Source organism: Silurus meridionalis, chromosome 4 (genome assembly GCF_014805685.1).
Source record: "Silurus meridionalis isolate SWU-2019-XX chromosome 4, ASM1480568v1, whole genome shotgun sequence".
NCBI lineage: Eukaryota > Metazoa > Chordata > Actinopteri > Siluriformes > Siluridae > Silurus > Silurus meridionalis.
The window spans coordinates 39,340,130-39,364,209 of NC_060887.1; the positions used below are offsets into that span (position 1 = coordinate 39,340,130).

The window sequence follows — 24,080 nt, forward strand, 5'->3', positions numbered from 1 at the left end:
CCTGCATGCGCTGTCCCTCTAATAAACTAATTTCTAATCCTGTCCATCCTCGTCACTCCCAACGAAAACCTCAACATCTTCAGCTCTGCTACCTCCAGCTCCACCTCCTGTTTTTTACTCTAGTACCAGATTCCTCGTATTAATTAGTGTAACATCTCTAATATTTAGCAGTACTCTTTCCATTATGTGTATTAGAGCCGTTACGTATCAGGTTACGATAGTGAGAGATCCTGTATCATTTGGAAGAACAGATCTTTTTCGTGTACACAATTTTAGATTAAGTCTTCTATTAGATTCTCTCTGTTGCTTACAGCTAAATTGTTTCCTAAGAGAGCCTTCAATCTGAGTAACACTAGATCCCTAACTATAGATTTTTCAAGGGTTCATCATGGGCCCGCTCAGACTACTTAATGTGCTTAGCATTGTATTTTTAGAGCTTGGAGAGCTTTTGATCCTTAAAGTTCACTGGATTTCTCACAAAAGCCCCTGTAGGAGATACATATAAGAGTAGTTACCATTATATCCCAATAGGCTCTGGATCTGTCCACCATCCCTCGGTTGAGGTGTCTGAGTCTGGTCCTTGGACTTGCTATACAGCATTGCTTGAATAATGTGTTTAGAGACGTGTTAGCATAACCAGCTGAATTTTTATGCTAATCGAGATGGTAATTGTTTTTTTTTTTTTTGCACCAAATCTGACCTTACGCTCCCCCTGCCACTCTCTCAAACCGGTTTATGGGTATCGGTGGCAGCTTTAGAGCTTCTTCTTCACAAAAACAGAGCAGTGAGATCTCAGAGCACATCACACCAGGCTGCTCCTGACCTCACAGGGGGAGGGGTGGGAGAAGAAAGAGTACACAAGCTCTCAGCTCTCCACTCCCCAGCCTGTAGAGTAGACAAATTATTCCTGTCACACTCTTGTAAATCTGCAAATGCTGTTCAAAAATGTCTGGCAGGTCGCAATTGGCTCACAATACCCAGCAGTGGTGGAGAGTCGGAAGGCCCCAGAGAGTGTTTTTTTCCTGGAAAAAAATCGGAAATTCACCAATTTCCTGCTCAAACAACACGTAATTTTACACAATTGACCCCCAAACTAAGTGGTAGGCTATTATCTGGCATTAACAGGATAAATCTTTCTGTGAATCTGTTTTCAAGCCCTCATTCGAAAGTCACCTTGAGTGAGGTATTTGATTTTTCAGCTGGTCCACCCTCCCTCTCTTTCTCCAACCTCTTCAAGGCGCTTGCCGTAAGTGCTCTCTTTCGCACCTTCGCGCATCAGCTGAAATATGTCTTTCAGTCCTGATGACTGACAATCTAGTTAAGAGCATGTAAGTGCATTCTCGGAAAAGCTAAAGCTAAAGAGGGAGTAGAGTTTTTTTAGGGGACAAGTCAGTCCTCTGACAGACATCCTGTGGTAACTGTGAGATTTGAGGAAACAAGCTTCGTGATAATGGCAGCATTTGTCTGAGGAGCTTGTGTAGATCGTCTGGAGTAATGTTGGAGATTGACATCCTGTCGCGCTTGCCTCGCACCAGGCCTTTTTCGCACGCTTCGATTGGTGCGAACGTGACGAGCCATGAGCGCGAGTCGTTATCCCCCCGGCATCGCCGGCTTGCCCAAGAGTATTGAGCTGCAACCAGCTGAACAACGATCACACAAAGCGCTGTTGCTAATCGATGCCAGCCGCAGACCGAGTTAATCAAGCTCCTGCTTGCGGATTCCTGCCGAACGAGTGCACCGTGACAGACGGTATATCCTCTGTATCTCCTGAAACGTTCTTGGTGCTGCTTGTGTGAGCAATGCGAGTTGTCGAACATCCTGTGTGTGGGGGGATCAGTGTTTTGGCATGAGCCTGTCGGTTAACCTCAAGAGAATCAGGGGATAAAAAGGTGATCGAATCGACTGACCCGGAAGCCGGGAAATAGATCGCTTCACTTTCAGGTTCTCAGACGTTAATCTTTTACTTCAGTGGTTAAGGTTCTGGGTTACTGATCAGAAGGTCAGGGTTCAAACCTTGGTATTGCCAAGCTGGACCCTTGAGCAAGGCCCTTAGACCTTTTGTGTTCATGGTTGACCATTCGCTCTGACCCCAGCTTGCAAAGAAAGAATTGCACCGTGCTGTAAAGTCCAAGTATAAAACCTCTTTGTATCCCCTTCATGACCACACGACGGTGGTGAGTTCAGCTCCCAGGACTAAACGCTTGCAGCTTTGCTCCCTTCATGCTCTGAGCCTTGCTTAGAAAACTGTTGTTTGGAGACCTTGAAGATTTTTGAAAAGAGCAGCTGATGCACAAAATGACTATATATCCAGAGCCTGGCGAATTTATTTATCATTTCTGCAGAATCGTGTTCATATTTAGTACAACACCAAAGCCGATACTTGAAAGTGACCCAAATCTGGAAAGTGTCTACACGCTGGATCATGATTTGCTGGAAGACGATTTGCAATTACATGCAAAATCATTACGAGGTGGTAAAACGCAGCTCACAAATTGATCATTTTCCAATAACAGTTTCCAAGTGTTTTATTACCTTTTTTTTTTTTTAACCATCTCAGCATGTGAATTGCTCATTTCTGCATTCACTTCTGCATTCCATTGTAAGAAATGCACATGGAGAGCCATAAGGGTCAGCAAGGCTTTTTTCTACTGGTCTAAACTGTATCTGAATCACTGACTTACGTTTTAATATATTAATTGTCGCTGAGTATGATTTAATTTATTCCCAATAGTCTTCATTTCATAGCTTTTCTCTAATGTAATGCTTAAAAGCGCCACCAAGTGTTATGTTGGAGTTTCTATCCAGTCGGATTTCAGCTGTCACATCATGTATTGCTGTAAGGCATTTATCATTATTATTTTATTTTTTTACCATAAACGCTATGTTGCTTAAAGCTGTAGCTTTAACCGATCAGATCGTGATTCGCTGGCACCGTCCAAAAACGTCAGCATTTTCCCGTCCTTCGATTGGGGGGGGTCAAAAAAATGCACTAGTCAGAGCTCGCAAACCGCATCGGTAGCAAACTGCACAAGCTCAAATATATTCATGTGGAATTAATAGCTAAAGAGATCGATTTGGACGCAGATACACTTACAAGGACGTTTACAAGATTCAAGAAAAGCTGGACATCGTAAGAAATGTCGCCAAACTCAGTATACACTGAGATTTCACTGAGACTACACTGAGACTACACTGAGATTACACTAAGATTACACTCAGGCCACACTGAGACTACACGGAGATCACACTAAAACTACACTAAGATTACACTGAGACTACACTAAGATCACACTTTGGTCAGATTACACACGTGGTTCAGAGCGCGGTCACGCAGGGGCGTTCCCATAGCGTTTCGACGCAGCTCAAGTTCCTGAAGGGGAACACACTGAGACTACACGGAGATTACACTGAGACTACACTAAGACAAACAGTCCAAACCGGTCGTTAAGCTTTTTTTATGGAACATTTCAATTTTTGTGTTTTCTTTCCTGTGTATGTGGGAGGTGCAGTTGTGGCTACAGTGAAAGGAGAATTTAATTGTGATCATTGTTTTTTTTTTAGCTTTAGTAACAACCTTCAGTCTCTCTGTATTCTTTATCTGGACTTTGGTTAATGTCCAGATAGACTTTGGTTAATGTGTGATTGTGTCTGTTCATTCACTGGTGTTTCGACTTCTGTAGTTGCTCGATGTATATTATAGTTTATACCCCTTTGTTTTCGTCCGTATTACGGTGTTAGCTATACTTAGCGAGCTGTACGTAACAAGCTAACACCTTAATACTTAGCGGCAGCCGGACGCGTTTTGATTCTGTTCATAGCTTCTCGTTCGGTTCTCACACTGCTGTCTGCCAATCATCATCTTTCCTAAACTTGATCCCATCAAAGTTGAGGGAACACAACTGTACGTCAATGTCTTCAGATGCATTAGCATGACATTTTCCTTTAATTTATTTTTTAGCTAGCGAACCTGTTCCAGCAGGACAATGTGCACTAGATATGAAGATCTGCTTTCTATGGGTTGCAGTAGAAGATCTTCCGCTATAAAGCTTCACACTATTTCATAAATGTGAACGCTGACTGCACCCCAGGCCTCCTCAATTCCTCACCTACACACCCTGGTGTCTGAATGAGGAATCTCACAGAATCTGGTGGAACATCTTCCCAGAAGGTGAAGGTTATCGTAAGAACAAAGGTGAACGTTCAGAAAAAGAAGAAATCCGATGCTCAAGGTGTCGACTGTGAAATGTCCTCATTAAGAGCGTCCACAGGAACGAGATGTTGTATTAGAACGACTACGAATTGGAAAATGAATGGACCAATCGCGATCCAGAATTTGTGAAACAACCAGGATGTACTGAGAATAACGGCACGTGGCGATACATTTATGTATTTTGAAGTTCACTGTCAAGGTCGTTCTCCTCCAGAGGTTTTCTCTCTACGGTTCTCTCTCCTTTTTTAACAGCTTTTATTTTAGCGGTCACAGAGGTTCGGCGTGTGGACACCGAGCGTTTGAGATCCTCCAGCTAAGTGCTCCGAGAGGCGTTTAAGATGAAAGGAGGAGATAAGAGGCAGACGGAGGAGTGTATGAGCAGGAGAAAGAGCACATGTGCGCGACTGAAATGAGAGCGAGCAGAGCCAACAGCATGCTGTGTTTCTGTCACACTGTATTACTGAGCAGCTTACGGCTCACACACGCGCACACACACCCACGCACACGCACGCACACACATACATACACGCACACACATACACACACAAACGCATGCATGCACACACACACGCGCGCACACACACCCACGCACGCGCGCACACACATACACACACGCACACACATACACACACACATACTCACACAAACGCATGCATGCACACACACACACACACACACACACACACACACACAGTGGGGTGCCTGGTGAATCTGATTAAGATGTCACTCCAGTTATATTGAAGTCTGTGCATTAGGCAGTAATACTGGATTGTGCATCTGCGTACCACTGCAATCAAACCCAGGGTCTGAGAATCGCTTACGTCTATAAAGCATTGAGACTACACTGAGATCATGCTGAGATTACAATCAGACTACACTGAGATTACAATTAGACTACACTGACACTACAAAGATACTACACTAACACTACAATTAGACAAAACCACAATTACACTGAGGTTACAGTCAAATTACACTATGATTACCCTGAGATTACGCTGAGACTACAGTCAGACTACACTGAGATGACACTGGGATTGCACTGAGACTACACTAAAATCACACTGAGACTACACTGATATCACACTGAGACTACACTGATATCACACTGAGATCGGACTGAGACTACAATGAGATCACACTGAGACTACACTGAGATTACAATCAGACTACACTGATACTTCACAGATACTACACTAAGACTACAATCAGACAACAGCAAAATTACAGTGCGATTACTGTCAGACTACACTATGATTACACTAATACTATGATGAGATTACACTGAGACTTCAGTCAGACTACATTGAGAGTACACTGAGATTGCACTACAGACACTTCACAGACTACTATCAGGGTACACTGAGACTACAAATCAAATCAAATTTTGATTTTAAATTTTGACTACACTAAGATTACACTGAGATTACAGTCAGAATACATTATGATTACACTGAGACTACAGTCAGACTACACTGATACTACACAGATACTACACTAAGACTACAATCGGACTACACTGAGACTACACCAAGATAACAGTCAGACTACACTGATTACACTGACAGTACACTGAGACTACACAGGGACTAGTCAGTCTACACTGAGATTATACAGTCAGACTACACTGATATTACACTGAGACTACAGTCAGACTACACTGAGATTACATTTAGACTACAGTCAGACTACACTGAGATTACACTGAGGCAACACTGAGACTACACTTAGACTACACTGAGATCACCCTTAGATTACACTAAGACTACAATCAAACTACACCAAGAATACACCAAGATTGCACTGAGAGTACAGCCAGACTATACTATTATTACACTAATACTACACTGAAATTACACAGAGCCTACACTGAGACTACAGTCAGACTACACTAAAATTACACGGAGACTACATTTAGATTGCAGTCAGACTACACTGAGATTTACACTCATGAGACCTAAATGAGTTTACACTTAGAATTACACTGAAGTCAGAATGATGATGATTATAATGATGTTTTTATGTTGGAGGTGGGGTTTGCTGGTGAAGATGATAATGGAGGTGGTGGTAGAGATGATGGTGGTGGTGGTATTTATGGTGATGATAGTGATAAATTGATGAACATTTAAATGATAATTTCTGCTATATTTCACACACACACACACACACACAGACACACACACACACACACACACACACACACACACACACACACACACACAGTAAGAGTAATGAGCCTTTGTGCTGGTGTGTCAGTAAACAGGAAGTGGATGAGGAAGAGGTTATCTCGGGGTAATGATGTCTGCGGTGTTAGAAACAGAAAGATGGTCACTAACCGCAACAGCATTTAAACCTTCAGTGCAGCTTCTTGGTGTCACCATCAGCTCGTTAAAGCTTAATGAGAGCTTCGGCTCCCGGCCGGGACACGGCTCCTGCTTCCTCCAGCCAGAACATTCCATCGCCTTAGTGAGCTCCAGCACTAATGAGTCAAACTGACTGCTTTAATCAGGAGGAGAAATTATAAAGTTCCTCATGACTGGAAAAACAGGTTCCGAACTCTTCTCACATGTCCAGACATGTGCACATCTACATCTACTACATCTACTACATCTACATCTACTACATCTACATCTTTTACATCTACATCTACAACATCTACATCTTGTACATCTACATCTACTACATCTACATCTACAACATCTACTACATCTACATCTACATCTACATCTACATCTACTACATCTACATCTACAACATCTACATCTACATCTACTACATCTACAGTACATCTACAACATCTACTACATCTACATCTACATCTACTACATCTACAGTACATCTACTACATCTACATCTACATCTACTACATCTACAGTACATCTACTACATCTACATCTACTACATCTACAGTACATCTACTACATCTACATCTACATCTACTACATCTACAGTACATCTACTACATCTACTACATCGACATCTACTACATCTACTACATCAACATCTACTACATCAACATCTACTACATCTACATCTACTACATTTATTACATCAACATCTACTACATCGACATCCACTACATTAACATCTACTACATCTACATCTACTACATCTACATCTACTTCCTTTACTACATCAACATCTCCTACATCAACATCTGCTACATCTTCATCTACATCTACTACATCTACATCTACATCTACATCTACTACATCTACATCTACATCTACATCTCCTACATCTACATCTACTACATCTTCATCTACATTTACTACATCTACTACATTTACTACATCAACATCTACTGCATCCACCACATTAACATCTACTACATCCACTACATTAACATCTACTACATTAACATCTACTACATCTACATCTACATCTACATCTACATCAACATCTACTACATCGACATCTACTACATCTACATCTACTACATCTACATCTACTACATCTACATCTACTACCTTTACATCTACTACATTAACATCTACTACCTTTACATCTACTACATTAACATCTACTACATCTACATCTACTACCTTTACATCTACTACATTAACATCTACTACATCTACATCTACTACATCAACATCTACTACATCAACATCTACTACATCTACATCTACATCTACATCCACATCTACTACATCTACATCTACTACATCTACATCTACTACATCGACATCTACTACATCTACATCTACTACATCTACATCTACTACATCTACATCTACTACCTTTACATCTACTACATTAACATCTACTACCTTTACATCTACTACATTAACATCTACTACATCTACATCTACTACCTTTACATCTACTACATTAACATCTACTACATCTACATCTACTACATCAACATCTACTACATCAACATCTACTACATCAACATCTACTACATCGACATCTACTACATCTACATCTACTACATCTACATCTACTACATTAACATCTACTACATCTACATCTACTACATCTACATCTACTACATCTACATCTACTTCCTTTACTACATCAACATCTCCTACATCAACATCTCCTACATCTACATCTACTACATCTACATCTACATCTACTACATCTACATCTACTACATCTTCATCTACATCTACTACATCTACATCTACATCTCCTACATCTACATCTACTACATCTTCATCTACATTTACTACATCTACTACATCTTCATCTACATTTACTACATCTACTACATTTACTACATCAACATCTACTGCATCCACCACATTAACATCTACTACATCAACATCTACATCTACTACATCCACCACATTTACTACATCTACTACATCTACATCTACTACATCTACATCTACTACATCTACTAAAAGAAAGACAGAAAGGAAGGAAGGAAGGAAGGAAGGAAGGAAGGAAGGAAGGAAGGAAGGATGAATGATAGGAGGAAGTGAAGACGGGATTGATGAAGGAATGTTCTACAGTATATTCTGTATATTTTGGAGAAATAATGTTGTATATATTTAGACTGGACTGCTCTGTGTGCTCTTCCTCATCCTCCTCTTCCTCCCACTTAATCTTTCTGAAACCCCAGACAGAATTGATGGAGGGAAAGTGAGCTGTTGATGCAGCAGAAAGATGAGTGTTTGCTGTCAGAGTGAAAGTTCACACACTGGCGGTAATAAACACGACGTCCTGATGGTGATGGTCTGCTGCTGAACGAGTCTGTGGATGTGCATGTGCACTTATCCGTGGTTTCACTTCTAAAATGGGTGTTTTTTCTCCTCTTCGCTGACAGACGGAACGACGGGTTGTTTGACTTTATCATTCCACTGAATAACGAAGAGAGGAGAAGTGAAGCATCCCTCGTTCCTCGCTCCAGCTCACGTCTTCACGTTTCCTGTGAATTTAACGTGAATTAAACATGACGCTGTTTTTCATAAATATTCAACTATGAGTGGAATTTCTACATCCTCCAAGCATTTCTCTTCTTGACACACACACACACACACACACACACACACACACACACACACACACACACACACACACACACACACACACACACACACACACACACACACACAGACTGCAAAACAATAAGAATTGTTATAAAATCATCTCACTCAGTGGGGGGTGTAGGAGAGACGAGAGACATTTCTCCCATCATTCCCTTCATTTCATTCTGTCTCAGTACAAAGATGATAGAATGAATTGAAAGATGGAGGGAAGGAAGGAAGGGGAAAAAAGCGTGAAAAAACAAATAAAAGAGAAAGAAACAAGAAAGAAAGAAAGAAAGAACGATAAACAAAAGAAAGTCAAGTCAAGTCAAGTTTATTTGTATAGCGCTTTTCACAACAGACATTGTCTCAAAGCAGCTTTACACAAATCAACAGTGAAGGTGAATGGTGTGTATTTATCCCTGATGAGCAAGCCGTGGCGACTGTGGCAAGGAAAAACTCCCTTAGATGTTATGAGGAAGAAACCTTGAGAGGAACCAGACTCAAAAGGGAAACCCATCCTCATCTGGGTGACATCAAGAGTTTGATCATAAATCTTTCAACAATACAGAACACTGGAGAGTGAGAACTAACATGCATACTAATAGTACTAGAGTATAAGATTATAAGTAATGTTCTTTCTACAGTCTTTGGTATAAAAGTAGGTGCTACTGAGCTCAACATTTGTGATCATCACAGATCCAGCATCAGCTTCTCCATGCCAGAGCCTTTAAACACTTCAGGAATGTCAAACTCCACACATGTAGTGGGATCCAATTGGCACTGGTACGTCTCTAGATGGTTCGGGATGTTTGCGAGTTTGGCATCTACTTCTTCAAAGGTCCGTAATCATCACGAGGTGGGAGGTGACTGGAGCTGGCCAAACCTCAGGATGCCTCGGGATGGGGAGAGAAAGAGAAGCAGTGGAGAGGAATTAGCGTAGCTGCTGTTCATGATATTAACAGCACAAGTTGATAATGTGCATGTGATCAGATGTTCTGGAGCACAAGGTTATGATGTGATGTGTGTTATGTGTAGGCTTTGCTAAAAGATATGTTTTAATCTACACTTAAATTGGGTGAGTGTGTCTGAGCCCCGAACACTGTCAGGAAGACTATTCCAGAGTTTAGGAGCTAAATGTGAAAATGCTCTACCACCTTTAGTGGACTTTGCTATTCTAGGAACTACTAGAAGCCCAGAGTTTTGAGATCTCAGTGAGCGTGATGGATTGTAGCGTGTTAAAAGACTGGATAGATACATGGAGATAAACCATTTAGTGCTTTATAAGTGAGAAGTAATAGTTTGTAGTCTATTCGAAACTTAACAGGAAGCCAATGTAGGGACGATAAGATTGGGGTTATGTGATCATATTTTTTTGACCTTGTAAGAACTCTGGCTGCTGCATTCTGGACTAACTGAAGCTTGTTTATTAATGATGCAGGACATCCACCTAGTAACGCATTACAGTAGTCTATTCTGGAGGTCATGAACGCATGGACGAGCTTCTCTGCATCAGATATAGACAACATATTTCTTAAGTTAGAAATATTTCTAAGGTAAAAGAAGGCTGTTTTTGTAACCTGATTGATGTGATTTTTGAAAGATAAGTCGCTGTCTAAAATAACTCCCAGGTCTTTTACTGTGAAACTAGTGGTTACAGAACATCCGTCTAAATGCAGGTTGAGATGCTGGAGCGTCTGTATACTAGTTTTTGGGCCGATGAGCAAAATCTCAGTCTTATCAGAATTTAAAAGTAGAAAGTTATGGGTCATCCAATCTCTTAGTTCCTTAACACACTCAGTCATCCGGGTTAATTGAGCGTATCGCCTGGTTTAGATGAAATATATAGCTGAGTATCATCAGCATAACAATGGAAGCTAATTCCATGCCTTCTAATAATATTTCAAAGAAAGAAAGAAAGAAAGAAAGAAAAAGAAAGAAAGAACGAAAGAAAAGAAAGAAAGAAAGAACGATAAACAAAAGAAAGAAAGAAAAAGAAAGCAAGAAAGAAAGAAATTAATGAATAAAGAAAAAATAATAAACAAAAGAAAGAAAGAAAGAAAGAAAGAAAGAATGAAAAAAAAGAAGGAGGGGGTTAAGAAAAACAAGCCATTATTTAAGGAAAAAGGGAAGAATAATATAAAGTGCAAAGAAATGAAGTGATAAATGAATAAAGAAGTGTAAAGAATGGAAGGAATAAAGAAACGGGTTTCTGCAGATCTGTGCTGTTTTTCTGTCACCGTCCCAAAGAAGTGATTAAAGGACTCTCTCTCTCTCTCTCTCTCTCTCTCTCTCTCTCTTCTCTCTCTCTCTCTCTCTCTCTCTCTCTCTCTGTAGGAGCTGGTGGGCAGTAACCCACCTCAGAGGAACTGGAAGGGAATACTGATTGCGCTGCTGGTCATCCTGGTCATCTGCTCTCTGATCGTCACTTCAGTCATACTCCTGACCCCAGGTACACACACACACACACACACACACACACACACACACACACACACACACACACATACAGTGTTTCACACACACACACACACACACACACACACACACACACACACACACACAGACACATACAGTGTTTCACACACAGACACAGACACACACACACACACACACACACACACACACACACACACACACACACACACACACACACACACACACACACACACACACACACACACACAGTGGTTCACACTATATTACATGATGAACTCATCAGGACCTTCTAACTAATCAGGATCCAGAACTGAGTGGTGACTTCCATCCCCTGCTCTGCCCTGATGTTCTTCTACACCCTGCTGGTCCAAAACCTCTCACTTGAACACCTCTATCCTGGTTCTCTTCCCTTCCCGAGCAGTGAAGATCATTTTCAGCATGTGCTTCCACTGATCCACTCAGACGTGTTTCCATAGGAACATTCCCAGGAGATGTTCATGAAAGATGTATGAAAGGGTCGGATGTAAAGGTGTAGGAAGATGTCAGGCTTTTGCTAATTCATCACTGTAATAAAGGGTGCGGTAGAACAAGATGTCGACCCCCTGGAGAAGCAGATGGAGCGCAGCCTTGTCTTCTCAGCAGCTTTATGTTCTTCAGATGGAGAGCTCTAGCCGTCTCCGACAGGCTCTGAGCTGATCAATGACACGACGCTGTGTTTCCTCACCTCGCTCTCTTGCTTCTTCTCTCTCCCATAAAGAGCTTGAAAATTCAGGAGCATTCAGAGCTTTTATTTTTGGACTCACGGGATTTCATATAGAAGCACATTATATTTTTCAAACCAGGAATCATGAAGAGGCCACTGTAAACATCTCCACCTCACACATCTCCACTTCATATATCTCTACCTCACATATCTCCACCTCATATATCTCCACCTCACATATCTCCACCTCACATATCTCCACCTCATATATATCCACCTCACATATCTCCACTTCAAACACCTCCTCCTCAAACATATTTATCTCACATATCTCTACCTCACATATCTCCACCTCATATATCTCCACCTCACATATCTCCACCTCACATATCTCCACCTCATATATCTCTACTTCACATATCTCCACCTCATATATCTCCACCTCACATATCTCCACCTCATATATCTCTATTTCACATATCTCCACCTCATATATCCACCTCACATATCTCCACTTCAAACACCTCCTCCTCAAACATCTTTATCTCACATATCTCCACCTCACATATCTCCATCTCACATATCTCCACCTCATATATCTCCACCTCACATTTCTCCATCTCACATATCTCCACCTCATATATCTCCACCTCACATATCTCCATCTCACATATCTCCACCTCATATATCTCCATCTTACATATCTCCACCTCACATATCTCCTTTTCTTATATATCTCCATCTAACATGATGTAAAACACACATACAGCTTTAACTCTGACTGTTACAAAGCACTAAGTCTGGAGATTTCATGCAATGATGATGATGATGATGATAATTTTGCTGATGGTGATGATGATGAGGATGATGATGATGATGATGATGGTGGTGATGGTGGTGATGATTGTGATGATGTGATGATTTGGCAAAAAATTGTAACTGAAATTACTGAAAGAGTAACTGAAAGAGAGTAGGATAGAGAGAGAGGAGAGAGAGAGAAAGACAGAGGGGGAATAGAGATAGAAGAACACAGAGAGAGGGGGCAACAGAGAGAGAAGTATAAAGAGAGAGGGAGACAGAGAGAGAGGAAGATAGAGAGAGGGAGGACAGAGAAAGAAGCATAGCGAGAGAGGGGAAAGAGAGAGAGGGGAAGAGAGAAGGATGGGGAGAGAGGGGACAGAGAGAAGAAGAGGGACAGAGGGGACAGAGAGGAGGATAGAGAGAGAGGGGACAGAGAGAAGAAGAGGGACAGAGAGGGACAGAGAGAGAGGAGGATAGAGAGAGGGGACAGAGAAGAAGAGGGACAGAGGGGACAGAGAGGAGGATAGAGAGAGGGGACAGAGAGAAGAAGAGGGACAGAGAGGGGACAGAGAGAGGAGGATAGAGAGAGGGGACAGAGAGAAGAAGAGGAGAGATGGAGACAGAAAGTGGAGAATAGAGAGGGGCAGAGAGAGAGAGGGACAGAGAGAGGGACAGAGAGATAGATGGACAGGGAGAGAGGGGACAGAGAGAGAGGACAGAGAGAGAGATGGGGACAGAAAGTGGAGAATAGAGAGAGGGGCAGAGAGAGAGGGACAGAGATGGATGGACAGAGAGATGAGGAGGACAGAGAGATAGATGGACAGAGAGAGAGAGGGACAGAGAGGAGGACAGAGAGAGAGGAGGACAGAGAGAGGGGACAGAGAGAGGAGGACAGAGAGGGGACAGAGAGAGGAGGACAGAGGGGACAGAGAGAGGGACAGAGAGAGAGGGACAGAGAGAGGAGGACAGCGCAGGGGACAGAGAAAGGATGCGCACACACAAAAAAACCATACACACAAACAGGCACACACATACAAACATACTCACGCACACGAATGCACACACACGCATACACACATAAACATACACACACACACACACACACACACACACACACACACACACACACACACACACGGTTTATCAGTGGTATATAGCTGCATAAACACGCCTTCCATTTCAATTCATCTGATTTATTCTGCACGCTGGCGCACGTCCTTCATCTTCAGCTGTCTGCCTGTGACGCGGCAGGAATCGGATTGGGCCTCACTACACACAAACACACACACACACACACACACACACACACACACACACACACACACACACACACACACACACACCACTTACGCAAACATTTTTTTCTTGTTTCAGAAACGTCATCAATTCAAAGATGGACACATACATTTCTGTCTGGATATGTGTGCAGTGCATCCTGCAGTGTTGTGTGTGTTTAGATGTGCTGATGAAGGTGTGTGTGTTGGTGCAGGGGAGGACGACAGCCTGGCCCTGAAGGGGAGACTCATGGTTGAGGATGTCTTCAGCAAGAACTTCAGAGTCCACAATCCCAAAGCGAAATGGATCAGCGGTGAGCAGCGGAGTTCCTTCAAATCCCTCTGAAAAATGATGATGATCATGAATATGAGGATGATGATGATGTTGTGTCTCAGCCTGGAGACTTTTCCTGCCCAGGTTCCTCTGATGTTCAGATAGGTATTTAGTTGAGATGTTCTTGGTGATGGTTGTCTCCTGGTGGCACACAGTGCTTAGCCAAACCTTCACTGCCTTCAGTGTGTTGGCCAAACCGAAAGCTCTTTAGATGCAGTGGCTTTTCCTCAGAGATATTCCAGGTCTTATGATACAAGAGGAACATAACTGCATAATAGAATTCATCATCAGCTGGACTTCATAGATGTTTCACTGTTCTGAGAAGTCAGTGCTTCTTGTTGTAGGTTGATTTTAGAGTGCACTTGGGTTCCTTGTTGGACCTTCAGGCTGGAAATCCCATATTATTCTCGAGAATGTGGTGCTGTTTGTGTGGGCGTTAGCATCGAAAGCGATCGACTCGAATCTCTTCACCGGCATCGTATCAGTCGCAGAGGAGGAGAACGAGGAGAAAGAATCCGCATGGAGGGAAGATGGTATGAGAAGGAAATTCAAAAGCTCCCATGAAAAGAATGATTGCCCTCGTCTTTCACGAGAGCTTGTGTTAAAGGACGATCCATTTCACTGAAGTGAATACGCTTTTGTCTGATCCACACACACACACACACACACACACACACACACACACACGACGCCGGCTGATCTGGGAAATCTGAAAGGATAAAAAGATCTTCCTCTTCTACACCTGTATCTTTATTTAGAGGTCATGAGAAACCTGACAGGAGGACGAGTCAGCAGGAGTATGAAGATCAGAAGCTGTCTGTTCTGAAGGTGTTCCACTCTGGAAGGAACATAAAAGAGATCATTCTTTTATTATATGGATCTTCTTGGAGATCATTGTACCAGATTGGAGAAATACTACATTGTATGGCAGAAGTTTGTGGATACCTGATCGTAAGATTGCTGCGTGGTTCTCCATGGACATGCAATTCCACATTTAGTCTCCTATAAACTCCACTCTCCTGGGAAGATGTTTCACCATATTTTGTGGCGATTTCCACTTATTCAGAGATAAAAATATGTTGAGTAGGGTTAGCAGGAGATCTTCCAGTCAAACCCATGTAAAGCATAGAATAGAATAGCTTTTATTTGTCACATGTACATTACAGCACAGTGATATTTGTCCTTCGCATATCCCAGCTTGCTCGGAAACTGGGGTCAGAGCGCAGGGTCGGCCATGATATGGCGCCCCTGGAGCACAGAGGGTTTAGGGCCTTGCTCAAGGGCCCAAGAGTGGCAGCTTGGTGATACCGGGGCTTGAACCCCCAACCTTCCGATCAGTAATCCAGAACCTTAACCGCTGAGCTCCCACTCCCACACGTGTGTTCATGGAGCTGGCATTTTCATCCTGGAGCATGTTTATTTTTGGTCTCTCCTAGTTCAAGTGAAGAGAGAATTTCACGCTTTATTATCCAAAGTTGTTCTTTATAATTGTGTCTCTGATAATCAATTTAGAAAAGACTAATTGTGACAAAAAGATTTGAGAAACAAAACACAAATGTTAACCGCATTTAGCATATTTCTCTTCTCAAGCTTGTTCTATTCGTAAATCTTTTGTAAATATGCGACATTTCTATTTTTTTTTCATTTTCTTTTTTTTTTTGATTATTGATGTAAAAAAATCGGTTGGGTTTTTATGAATGACAGATACACAGCTCAGGTGACTCACAGGCGAGTGAAAAAGAGACTAGCGGCTAATTTACTGAGCCGTCTCATGTGTTTTAGCTTCAACATACAGAAAGAGATGAAAATAATCTTATACTTTTATACTTAATGGAGAGAAAGAAAGTCAGACACATGAGATATGGCTTATTTTCTAGCTAACGGGGAACTTTTTACCTCAGGAATCGGATCAATAATGCTCAGGAGGTGCTCAGGAGGGGCTCTGGTGGGATTTCAACATCCAGTCCAATGGTAGCTTCGATGCCAGGCTTTATAAAGCTGTGAAACGTGTGGAAAAACCTGGTGGTTTATGTTTTTTCAGAGACATGTGCATGTTCCTTTTGTGTCTATGCAAATAAAATTAGATAATAAAGGGATGCATGAAGTAAACAAAGCATGTACTTGAGGAAAAGCAGACATACAGTAGGTAAAATGTGACTCCAGTAAAAGTCTAAATGTTCCTTTAAACTTTCACTTGAGTAAAAGTACAAAAGTTTTTGCGTAAGTACCCAAAGTAGTGATTTATTATAACTATAATGTTCCTATTACCATTTTTATCACAAGATTCTTTACTTAATCACCTCAGTTTATGTGAAAAGACTCGAATGTGACTCTCAGCACACTGATCTATTAATAGAATGATATTAATGACTCAAACACTGATTTATTTCTATTATAATTATCACAAAACCCTCTTTTTACTACTTAAAAAAAAAAAACGTCTGAATGAGGTCACGTGTGTTGTGGCGCTTGTTCTGATCGGCGCTTGGTGTATCTACTGATCACCAACATACAGTTCAGCATCAGTTCAACAGAACATTTAGAGAGGAATAAATGATGAAGAAACTCCTCGAGTGTAAAACGTGTAAAACAGAGCGTGTGCTCGATTCTGATTGGTGACTCGCTGCGTGTTTCACCAGTTAAGTTTTTATCCTCAAAAAATAAAAGGATGTAGTTGAGTGAAAAGAAAATATTTGACTTTGAAATGTGGTTACAGTAAAAGTCTACTGAAAATACTTCAGTAAAGTACAGATACGTGACAAAGCGACTTAATTACAGTATTGAGAAGTGCATGAATTACAGCTTTATGGCTTGGTGGTGCTAACATTTCAACTCACAACCAGATCTACAACATCTGAACAACTGAACTACCACTTCCCCTCAGCTAAACACAACCGCTGTAGGTCTCTGGTGATACATTGGCATCTTCAGATCTTGTATTCTTCCTGAACTATTCATAAATCTCACCCTCTGGAAATGTTACAGCGCCTCTTGGTAACAATCAACAGACCTGACAGTGCTCAATCTTTTCTTTTTCAACCTCCACAACTCCAAAAGCTCAAAAAGTTCATGCATAAAATACAGAATGAAGAATTATAGATGATGTTTGAAAAAACATCAGAGAACTGAAGCTTACAGGGGCTTAAGGGAAGGAATTCAGATCCTAACACGGGTACAGGCTTCATACACACCTATCTCGGTGTCTCACCAATCTCTGTGATCTGTACAAACATCATTTGTCCCATGTGATCTGATCAGAATTACATTCAACAACTTTATTTTAATAGACGTGTCAAGAGATTGTCTCATCGGAATATTATTTTTGATTAATAAAAAAAAAAAATAATAATATTAATAAAGAAAAAATGGTGCCATGACCCGGATGAGCCCCTGGTACGTCTTCTTAATTAATACATTATTTCTAGAACATTGAGCTTCAGGAGTTTGCTTTTGGGGACTTCGGAATGATAAAGTGAGTGAAGGATGCAGTTTTTTGGGGCAGTTTAATAAATTAGAGGTCAACAAACCCAAAAGGTCAGAAACTGGCAAGGGTTAGAAGACTGCAAACATCTACAGCATTTAGAAGTCACCTTTATCTAAAGCAACTGATATTTACCTCAATTGTATAAATGAGATAAATATCAGTTGCTTTAGATAAAGGTGACTTCTAAATGCTGTAGATGTTTGCAGTCTTCTAACCCTTGCCACTTAGAAGGACATTGTCTTAACCACTGAGTTACCCCAGATGTTCTATGCTAGGGCAACTACAATCATGAATTTTATATAAAAAAATATATATATAAAAAATATAAAAAACAGCAAGCCAAACGAAAAAAGGCTTGGAAAAAAAAACTGAGGCTAAACATGCTACTGAGCGCACACTACGCCATTGAACGACCCAGAGTCTTGTTATTCTGTGAGTGTGTGAGTTTGTAATTAGAGCCAGGTGTGCTTAATCACTATGTTGGAGACCGAATCTACATCTACCCTAATCCAGATAAATTTGAAAACTGCGCTTTCGTCTAAAAATGCTCATACTTTTGTTTTCAAATGTTCCCCAAAAGTGGTTCATCCACACCGAAACATCTGAAAACGCTTATGGGCACAATGTAAGTAATTGTGATGCTTCGACCTGCATCATTTCCGCCTGGCGGTTATTTACTTTGCCGGCTCTTTGAAACGTCACGGTTTTCACAGTCCACACTGCGACTGCTGTTTTTTAAATTGCTACGTTTTCGTTGACTGACAATGGCGTCTCAGTGTGGACGGAAGACTAAAACGGAAAGAAAAATGTGTTTTCATTCTAAAATGTACTACTGTGGACATTGCCTAATGCTAATCCTAGAATTGCCTAATGCTAATCCTAATGCTAATCCTAGAATACTAATGTGTGCGACCATCTTTAAATGCCAAGGTGTCTGTTGAAAAATGGACTCTAAATTGTGCTGTTCCATGACAACTTTGATATATATATTTGTCATGTTGAAATATTTTGAGCTACAACCTTAATTCCAAAAAAGTTAAGACTTTCTAAAAGATGTCAATAAATACAGAATGCAATCATTTGCAAATCTCATAAACCCATATTTTACTCCCAATAGAACATAGAAAACATAGCAGATGTTTAAACGAAGGAAAATGACCGCTGTGTAGCATCACGTCTTCTGGGTTTAAGCTTCTGGGGACCGAGGAGACCAGTTGAAGAATTTTTGGGAAAGGAATGTTAGTGTCTGATACAGGATTCTAGCTGCTTAACAGTTCAGAGTTTTCTTTGTTGTATTTTTCAGTTCATGATGTGCTAAATGGTGAAAGGTCTAGAGTTCAGCATCTGGACTCTAATACTATGAAGTCATGATCAGAGCCTATTAAGAGGCCTATTGTGGCCTCACTATGTTAAATTCACTGTTATTAAATAAAACCACACCGTTTTCTCAGGGGCTTCCGCTAAATCAACCTGATTAAGCGTGATTAGCTCATGACTTGCTCATGCTTGTTTCCCGAGCTTTGTGAACAGCCGTGTGAGGAGAGAATGGACCACCTGGATTACGATACAATTATGAAAAATATGACTTTTGCATTGAAAAGCTGTTGTTCCACCTGTTTATTCATCATCCCTGGTTTCCTGGGCACTGTATGGGGGAGCTGGGAGAAGCGTTCAGGGTAGCATGGTGGTGATGTGATTAGTACGCTGTGTGAGTGAGCCATGCACTCATATTCACACCGAATTCCATCATGTGGTGCGTTTTGTGCTTCAAAACCCGACCTGGCAGCTTTAAACCAGAGATCTAGTGTGCATTATTGACTAATCTGCATCGGCCTGTCAGAATCGATTAGCTGAAAGATCGGCCGAGGGCTTGACTGGTGGACGGCGTATCAACGTATTGACAATTATCCAATAACAGAGCTGGAATTTAATTTGGATATATTGCGTGCGAGCTGTCGGGCAGAAGTCTTATAATACGGCATACGTGTACATTTGAGACCTGCACGCTCCTGCCCACGAAAAAACCCGCAGGTAAAACATAGAAGTAGCTTTATTTTCAGTGCACTTACTGCTTTGTGCTGCTACTCTGGTTTTTTGTTTTTGTTTAAATATGAATAAAAAAACAGAAAATAAAAGTTTGATTTCATTGAGTTTTTGTGTAAATGATGAACATGGACATGAACAAGGAAGTTTTCGGGACATCAGCGAGATGTTATAAAAGCAGCTGAAGGTTTTGTTGTGTTGTTTGTTCCTTTCTTCAATAATGAACTGATATCTGGAGCACTCAGTGATTCTCCGCGGTCCTGCGCCTCAGATATTGTGCCTCGGTGTGCTCTAGTAGTTACCACACATGAACCACACGAGAGTTCGCTTCCGACCTTCTGCCTGGAAATCATGCACTTTATTTTAGTTGCTATTTGTTGTTTTTGTGCAGTAGATACATAACAGTTTATTTGTTTTAGGAACCTGAACCCGCTTTCACCATCAAATCTAATTTGTGTCGGGTCCTGTGGTACCGCAGGTCTCTCGTGTGCACTGCATTTACAAACGTACTTACACTTTAGGTGTTTTTTTCCTCAAACTGTTACCTTAAAGTTAAAGGCACACAATTGTTTAGAACAAAGTTTTCCCTTGCTTGAACTAAGAGACCCAGAGGCAGCTTCGTTGGGTTGGAGTGAAAGATTTCCTAGTAGATCTTCTAGCTAAATCTCCACAAGTACACTCCAAAATCTAGTGGAACATCTTCCCAGAGGAGTGGAGGTTAATATAACAGGAAGTAGAGACTAAATGTGGAATGCGACGTTCTAAAAGAAGCAAGTTTTTTATTCCTATAGTGTACTAATAATAACTACCGTAATTTCCTGACTATTAAATGCAAATCTAAGCCGCACCCACTGAATTTGACAAAGAATTTTATTTTGAACATAAATAAGCCGCACCTTTCTATAAGCCGCAGTACTGAAACTAATGAACTCTACACAGGCTTTAACGAAAGACAGTGTCTGTTACACGGCTTGTATCTAAACAGTAGACTACCAAGGAAGTCATTGTTCACTGTCTTCCTCCTTCCTTTCACAACTATTTCTCTCGGGAGTTTATCTTTTGGCATCGTCGTGCGTTTAAAAATCACCATCGGTGAAGCTTTTCTCCCGATGCCGTGCAGCTCAGAACACAGGTGAAGTGTGTTTTTTCATGCCCGGTTGTTTTTAGCGTGACGAATGATTCGCATTTCCTGTAGACAGTCCGAGTGAGCGGCAGGTCAAACGTCAGAGGAACCTCATCCATATTTATGATGTGGTGCGGCCAATTCAGTGGGAGCGCATCTGATTTAATATATAGAGTTTCATTGAACCTGTTCGGCAATTTCATTGGTCTAATGTTATGGGGCTCAGATTTTTGGCTTGAAGTTTGTGAAACCGGGAAAATACATAAAGTAACCGCTTCGTTGTTTAAACCGCGGGGTTCAAAGCGTGGGAAAAAGTAGCGGCTTATAGTCCGGAAAATACGGTATATAGTGCTTTATAAACGAACAAACTAACAAAAAAATGACCAAGTGTATCAACATCTGTATGACAAAATGAATTTCAAAATACTTCATGGCTGTGCATAAATGTCACATGATCACTGTATAAGATATTGTATGATATTGTATTAGGTTTTTGTAGGTTTGTACTGATTATCATCTTTATCTTGTGACCAAAGCTCAGAGCAATACTGAAGAGCCAATCCAGAGAGATCTTTTAAAATTGAAAATCAATCCGAAACCCGAATCAGTCCGATTGTAAGGATTTTAGAAATGGAGCGATCTGATCACTGTCCGAGCCCAAGTCAGGATTCTATCTGAAACATGCTGTAATTTATTTAGCATGGATTTATTCACCTCAGAGACGAGTGCGCTACACTGATCAATGTGGGAGAATAGAAAATATGAATCAGCTTTTCAGCCACAATGTTTGTAAGATGAAAAAAAAATGGCTTGCATTAGAAAACAAGTCATTTGGTGGGACACCACTGGCTTTATGGACATCTTTGGGATACCTGACTTTTCTGGGAATACGTGGTTCTTTTCCAATCTGTACGACATCTTTGGATGTGGGAGCATGAAATATTTCCTTCACTTGAACAAGGAGAGCCAATCGTGTTTCAGCATGACAATGCGAACCCCTGTGCACTAATCCAGCTCCATGAACATCTGCTTTACGTCGGCTGGAATGAAATCTCTTGCTATCGGACACCTTTTTTGGAATGAATTGGTACTGTACCCCAGACCTCTTCGACTCCCCTACATCAGTACTTGTTTAAACCTTTACAAATCTCCACAAAATCTGGTGGAACATCTTCCCAGAGCAGTGGAGGTTATTCTAACAGCAAATTGGGACTATATATGTAATGGGATGTTCAAAAAAGTAGCACATACAGTAGCAATCTTATGGTCAGGTTTCCCCAAACTTTTGGCTATTTGGCAGTATTTTTGTACTATTAATATAAATAAATTCTCCAATCAGGTAAAAAAACACTTCCCAAAAGATCCATATCATATAAAAGTAATCTCTTGGATGTTCATTTGAAGTGGACCAACTTCAACTCCTTCTGAAGTTACAGCTTCTGATCTTCTTGCTCTTGCTAACTCAACCTGCCATAACGTTTCCCATGACCTGTATATGAAGATATGCTTTACCTGGGTTGGAGTGGAGGATCTCCTCAACTTACCTGACTTAAAGTGCTAACACCCATTTATCTGAATTAATCTCCTCAAAAATCTAGTGGAACATCTTTCCAGAAGAGTAGAGCTTTTCATAAGAGCAAATGGGATTTAAATTTGGAATGGAACGTTCAAAAAGAAGCACATCTAATAGTCAAGTGTCCACAAACATTTTGTCCATAATTTTGCCAATTGGTTTTCACATCATTCACAATTATCCACCAGCCCGCTGCTTTCAATGAAACATGTATCTGTCTAGTCTCTTTGAGAATTTGTCACGTACGTCCTTCGTCCTCTTTTTTTTTTGTAATGGACTCTCGTTCTCATTCTGCACGCCACTGCTGATTGGTAATTGTGATTAAATGGCTCCATAATCATCTCATTAGTGAAACAGAATGATCAGATCCTTCAGCATGGGGTGGCAACCAAACAGCTATGTCACACCAGGATTGAAACAGTTCGCACTCGGTGTGGCCTCCACCATCTGTTTCTCTATTCCAGAGATCCTTTTTTTTTTATTTCTGCATTTCACAGTCATCCAAACAGGTGTATGATGTTTTAACCCTTTAACCCAGCCTGATTTTTATCTATATGGCGATAACCATCAGATTAAGGGAGATGATTCCTTCGCAGTCCACAAATCACAAGAGTGGAAAAGGAAAGCAGTAGCAGAAAGTGCTTCAAGGAGTGTGTTCACCGCAGAAGAGTTGATGCCCGGAGATTGGAAATGCTATAAGAAACAGTTGTGTAGAAGTTGGGAACGGATCAAAGTGTGCAGTCCAGCGCCGGTAAACGAATTCTGAAGATAGCAGGTGACAGAGAGTGCACTCTGTTGGAGATAGTGCACATCAATAGTGCAGGGGAGATTAGGTTCAGGACAAGGCCCGAGGCGGTACCGGGGTTGAGCGATGAGGACGGAAGAGAGCTCGCGAGCAGAACACATCACTTCTAAATTAATTCTGAGAGAAGGAACTCAGAAGTTACAGGCAAACCTTTATAAAGAAGAGAAAAAATTGTTCATTTGAGTTGGATGTCGACAAAAGTGTTGGTTCCCTTTAGGCAAGAAAGGATGTTCTAATTGTTTTCTTTATCGCTTAATAAAGAATGACCTTTGGACAGACAAATCTGGAGCTTTTGCCAAGAGACATTAG

General features: G+C 41.1%; 1 protein-coding gene across 3 annotated transcripts in view; it reads left to right on the plus strand.

The window, feature by feature from the left end:
• Positions 1 to 24,080, plus strand: part of LOC124383990 (dipeptidyl aminopeptidase-like protein 6) — a 221,379-nt gene that overhangs the window by 160,957 nt on the left and 36,342 nt on the right. For all 3 annotated transcript variants that reach the window (XM_046846426.1, XM_046846427.1, XM_046846425.1), the window contains 2 exons: positions 11,530 to 11,644; positions 14,625 to 14,723. In XM_046846426.1, coding sequence (XP_046702382.1) covers positions 11,530 to 11,644; positions 14,625 to 14,723 — 214 coding nt within the window. The remainder of the gene's footprint in view (positions 1 to 11,529; positions 11,645 to 14,624; positions 14,724 to 24,080) is intronic.